The sequence below is a fragment of the Talpa europaea genome (assembly GCF_964194135.1).
Source record: "Talpa europaea genome assembly, chromosome: 1".
NCBI classification, from domain to species: domain Eukaryota; kingdom Metazoa; phylum Chordata; class Mammalia; order Eulipotyphla; family Talpidae; genus Talpa; species Talpa europaea.
The window spans coordinates 120,231,876-120,237,875 of NC_140073.1; the positions used below are offsets into that span (position 1 = coordinate 120,231,876).

The window sequence follows — 6,000 nt, forward strand, 5'->3', positions numbered from 1 at the left end:
TCTCTGACCAAAGTAATAAAGAAAAGGCCTTCTGTAATCTTAAGAATATTCAAAGTAAACCTGCTAATTTTTTCTCTGATCTCCTTGTCACTTTGACCTGCACATAGATGGAGGCATGTGATATGTGAGACAACACCCATGGAAGGCTAGAGTGCAACATTTTAGCCACAAAACCAGAAAATGGGGCTGCCATGAGCTGGAGACATTTCAAGAAATCAGAGGGTGGGGATCTCAAAAGTGATCCCCTACAAATCTGTTTGAATAGTTTCTCCTAAGCTGCGTATTCATGGAACTGACATAAAGTTATAAAGACAAAGGGTTTGAAGATCTTTAGTCTCATAGATGTACTCATCCAAAAAAAAAAAAAAAAAAAGAAAGAGCAAAACATTGAAAACTGAATATACATTTAAACCACAGCCATAGAAGGCAGAACAGATGAGTGGTCTGAAACTAAGTGGGTTAATAACCTACTTAAGCAAACAAACAAGCAAGCAAAAAAAGTTCTCATGAGGATTTTAAGAGTTCTTAGAAAATCATAGTTATTTGAAATGCCCAGAATATAATCCAAAATTATACAACATACAAAAAAATAAGACAGTGTCTGTAAATGTTAAAGGAAAGGACAAGAGATGCCAACTCCAATGTTGCAAAAATTTTGAAACTTTCAGACAAAAACTTTAGTGATTATAACAAGGTTGCATGAAGTAATATCAAATACTAGCATCTAATGTAAAGATGGATATTTTCAGCAGAACATAGATATATCTGCTCAGCTTAGACATGGTAGCATCCCTGCATTAGAGTCAGGTGGGCATTCTAACTCTTTTAAATATAAATACCTGCCTCAGCCACGGGGATTTCAATTGGTATAGGATCTAGAGAGTCATATTATTAAAAAAAAAAAAATCTCCACAGATAACTCTATTGTATAATCATTTATGAATATCAGTACTTTAGATCGACTGCTACATTTTATACCTGAGATATGCTGTTTGAAATCTTCATACACAGACTGCCTCAAATGCTCCTGTGGGAACTATAGTAAAACCCATCATAATACCTACACATAATACACTTTATTTTTTATGTATTTAGTCCCTCATTGATTTTCACATTTTTAAAAAAATGCTAGCATTATAAAATACCTACAATGAAGTCCAGGTACCTGCCCCAGACTACTTTGTACCTTTTGGGAAAACTGCTGCATCTGTAATTGAAAGAGAGGATAAAGGCCTACAAAGTAAAGCCAGTAACTGCTACACATTCCCTATTCTACTAGCCCACACAACCATTCCATCTTATTGTCTAGAGCCCCAAATTTCTAGAATTTCCTTTAAGTAAATTGAGGTTTGGTAGTAAACATCCATTTTCCTTCTGCCCTTAAATCTACTTTTGAAAAAGAATGCATAACTATTATTCATTGCAATTTAGCCAAAGAAGGAAGGGGAGAGACAGAGCTATCACCTTCATGTGATTTAAATTTGACTACTTGATCATCATTTAATTGTAGCCATGGCTCATATCTATGACAGGGGTAAATCCCAGATATTTGGCAAAAAGAATAATTCTTTAAGAATGCAGGGCGCAGGTTGTTATTGATGTAAAGATGAAACAATAGTTGTATTACACCCCTACAGCCCAACAAAAGACTAAGTTAATGTTTTGCTTTGTCGTGGCAGTTTATCACCATCTTTGAAGGAAACAAGAACGTTGTTGATGGTGCGTATCCCTCGAAAGACATAGTTTCAGGTACAAAATACTATGTTATTAACAGCTAGTATAATAAAATTCTCAATTACATAATTTTGAATTAATGTTTTGATCATTTACCCTCTCAAAATAAATAGTACCTCCTAATATTATTGAAATTCATTATTAATATGGCATTCAAACACTATTCCTGTAATTGTTATGTAACAATTTCCAGCATGTTATGCAATTCTCTTACCTTAACCTCACACCAGAGGTGTAATAGATAATGAAATAACATTTATCATAAACCAGCTAGCCCCGTTTTATGAACATAGAAAAGTGGGCATCATTAGCAGCTGAATGGCTGCTGTGTTTTACAATTCAGGTCTCAGCATTTTCCAAAAGACAGTGGAGAGGAAGGTTTCATACGAAAATTTCCAAGCTTTAAATATTATCAAATAATCACAACTTGTATTTATACCTTATTGCATCAATCACAAAGCATGCCTCAGCCTTAGCCTCAGCCTCAGGGAATTCTCAGCCTCAAAATTCTGTATTTACATGTAAAATAACCATTTTGTTCAATTAAAATATATTTTCTAAAAGCCCATGTGTATAACTGGTACAGAGAAATGAATCCGAGTGAAAACTCTTTTATTATCTAGAGTCTTACCTCACATAACCAAAAAAAACCTCACTTAACATCAGTCAGCTATATTATATATATATATATAGTCAACTTAAAATATCTCCCCAAACAGGTAATGAGAAATAGTACTAGAACTCGACAGTCGCACTGTATAGAGTTTAAAATTACTTTCCCTTGTGAGTTCAACCCATCAGTTTTCTGAAGTTTTCTGGTAGAAACAGAAGGTCATTCTTTGCACACCTAACTAGGGAGCTTCAGAGTGCAGCGGGCATAACGATGAGCTGTGAGTCCGAATGCCAGGACCTCTTTCCCAGCGTGGCCATTTTATACTCATCTGATCTTAGATACAACTATTTGACCTTGCCAACATGCAGCATCCAGAAATGGAGATCGTATTCTTCCTGTTTCTTTCACAGAAGTACTGGAAGCACCAAATTAAAAGAATCTTTGCTGATTTAAATTGTTTTTCAATCCCATGAAGTATTTTATAAATGTCAATTTCTAAACTCTAATGTTGCCATATGAGTATTTCAGTTACAATTTATAATAAATAGTAATATTTATTTTCTGCTTTATCCATAGAAACTCCCAAGCCTCGTGGTGCCAAACATGGACCTAAAATGCTGGTGAAGGTATCTTCAGCTCTGTCAAAGGTGTTTTCTCGAAGTAACTCCAATGTTTCCAAATCTCGCTCACCACCTCACCAGGATAAGCTCTGAATCTTCTATACCTAAGATAACTATGCTTGATCTTCTATACCTAAGATAACTATGCTTGCTTCCCTTAGAAAATAAAATGGTTTTTAAAACATTCCAATGTCCTTTAAGATATTTTTCATAATACTGCTCAAAAAATTTAAGAGTATTAAGAGAAATAAAGTATAAATGAGACCCTTTTCTTTTATACTTTTAGATCCTTCTCTTTTATACTTTTATATCATTCATCTGGGTAAGAGGAGGGTTTGCTCAATGGTTTTGGTAAGCATTTGGGTATGAGAAAATGTTTAGTGCTAGTATTCACTGTGTGCCATAAGAAGGAATAAAGAGGTATTCATGGGATGCCAGTTAGCTCTCAAGAACCCCCCGAAAAATAACCTGTATTTTCCCTATTAAATTTTTAGCACTATTTTTTCCAAACTAGTAAGAAAATAGAGATGAAACACACTGAATTCAGTGAAGTAGCTATGAACCTCATAGATCCACTGTTAAAGACATGTATTTATACCAGATATTAAGTAATCAATTTTTCCCACCTTGAGTTTCATCAAATCATAAAATATCCCCAAGTAGGGCCTCCCCTGGTGGCGCAGGCATTGAGCAAAGCGCTGTGGCTGTGAAGCTCTCTGCAGCCTCTGCAGCTTGGGTTCAATCCTGGCTGGCCAGGAAGCAACCCACACAGCGAAGCAGACCTCTCCCGTCTGGCCCACTGCCCCCCTCAGCAGTGTATTTCGTCAGTCTGCCTGTTCTGTTCCCTGCTCTGTCTCTGGTGAGTCCTCTCACCCTCCAGGGCATCTGGCCTGTGCCCAGGATCTTGTACAAATATAGGGTAAATGGTTTTCAGGCTCTTCTGCCCTCCCACCATTAGGATTGCCCTGTCTGATGGGGCACCTGCAGTTGTTACATTGTTGCTAACTGACTTGTTTACTTCTGTGGGCCATGGGAGGAGTTTTGAGAGTCCATCACCAAGAGAAGAAGCAGGAGAGAGGCATTAGAGAGAGAAGGGGAGAAAGAAGTCCAGAGTGAAGACTTGCAGGGGGCTTGGAGGCCTGAGGGCCTCCTGGTCCCCCTGCACCCCTGCCTGCCGTTTATCTGGTTGCTGCTCTATGTAACAGCTCAATAAAAGCCTGAGAAACCCACTGAGGGCTCCAAGACTCTCCTTTACTCATCTGCTGGATCAGAAAACCTGCCCAGTGGCCATCCTGCCCATACAATAAATAAATAAATAAATTTAAAATAAAATATTCCCAAGCAAAAGGAACTAGTTATGTATACAAAATCATCTTGAAGTAATTACTGTAGATGAAATATTATATATGTATAACCTTGACTACTATGAAAAATAAATGCCACCAATATACAGATCTTTGATTATTAAAGTTATCATTTACATAATATTTTACATGAATATAGACCATTCATAAGAACATTAAAAAGCAGAAAAACTAACTAGCTAGCTATTTTCTTTTATCTATTATGATAGATTAAAACATTTTTCAAAATCAGTTAAACTTTTGGCTGTGTGGTATGGATCTAACCTCAGCATTATTTACCTCTAAAATCTAAGGATCTTGATTAAAATGTTCAAAAGGGGAACCAAGCAGCAAAGAATGGCAAACATCACCATTATCTACCCGAAAGCCGAGTCACAAATTTTAGAAAATGGGATATCTAAAATCTTGACAGTAACCTGTACTAAACAGAAACACCTATTATTTTTTTTGTTTGTTTTGTTTTGTTTTTTGGTTTTTTTTTAATTTTCTAGAGACATGTCTTATTTATTTATTTATTATTTGTTTGTTTGTTTTGGTTTATACATGCACTGGGTACAGTCAGAAGCGCGGGAGGGTAAGAGAATTCACCAGAGCCAGAGCGGGGAGCAGAGCAGGCAGAAGGACCGAAGTACACTGCTGAAGGGAGCAGCGGGCGGCAGGAGAGGTCTGCGCACCATGTGGGACCCTCCTCTGGTGGCGGGGGAGCAGCCGGGGAGCAGCCGGGGATCGAACCGGCGCCGCAGAGGCCGTGGGTAGCTTCGCAACCCAGCGCTCAACCGCTGCGCCACCGGGGAGGCCCCACCTATTATTTTTTATTTACAATATTGGATTTCCTTTAATGAAATTCTCAATGAGGTTATAACATGAATTTACAAAGAAAAAAGATGTGATTATATAGAATTTTTAGAAACCATTGATTATGAAGTCATTCAACTAGTAAATCGGTCTATTGATAATAATCTCATAACTTGTACTTGATCACAAAGATCATAAACAATCAGGTAATACAGACCTTTACAAATATTACAGTTAATAATTAATGACAAATATTTTCAATTCAAAACTATTTTTGTAAAGACTAATTTTACCATTGTGTATTAATTGACAGTGTTGTTAAAAGCAATCCTACAGAGGTCATCCTAACATTGTTCCTCAATCTTTGATATTACCTATGTTTAAGTTGTCTTTAAACTTAAAAGACCATTCTACTATATTTTCTATCAAAGATTTTATCCAGATATTCAAAAGTTGATAAGAAAATAAACATCTATAACAATGTGATTTAAAAGCATTCTGGCTCACAAAAATTCACATATCAAATACTTAATTGAAAAAAAAAGGATGCATTTCATCCACATCTATAGTGGGAAATTTCTAGAGGCTACATTAGTCTTTGAACTACAGATCCTGAAGAATGCCATCTGAGTCCATTAAGTATTGAAATTATTTTTAGGTTGATTCTGTTGTACTAAAATAGGGTTGGCAGATCCTTTTTATTTGAAAAGCTAGATAACACAAGTTTTCAGGGCATATCACTATCAAAATTACTCTATCTTTTCATCACAAAAAAAGTCACATACATTACATGAACAACTGAATATGACTGTCATTCAATGAAAATTTATTTATGAACAATAACATTTTGAATTTTAAGTTTCCACATCACAAA

At 36.1% G+C, this 6,000-nt stretch overlaps 1 protein-coding gene across 1 annotated transcript in view; it reads left to right on the forward strand.

Annotated features, from left to right (window-relative positions):
* Positions 1–3,060, forward strand: part of FSIP2 (fibrous sheath interacting protein 2) — a gene marked incomplete at both ends in the record, with an annotated part of 72,292 nt that extends 69,232 nt beyond the window's left edge. The window contains 2 exons of the mRNA XM_084259217.1: positions 1,680–1,749; positions 2,924–3,060. Coding sequence (XP_084115343.1) covers positions 1,680–1,749; positions 2,924–3,060 — 207 coding nt within the window. The remainder of the gene's footprint in view (positions 1–1,679; positions 1,750–2,923) is intronic.
* Positions 3,061–6,000: the final 2,940 nt, after the last annotated feature.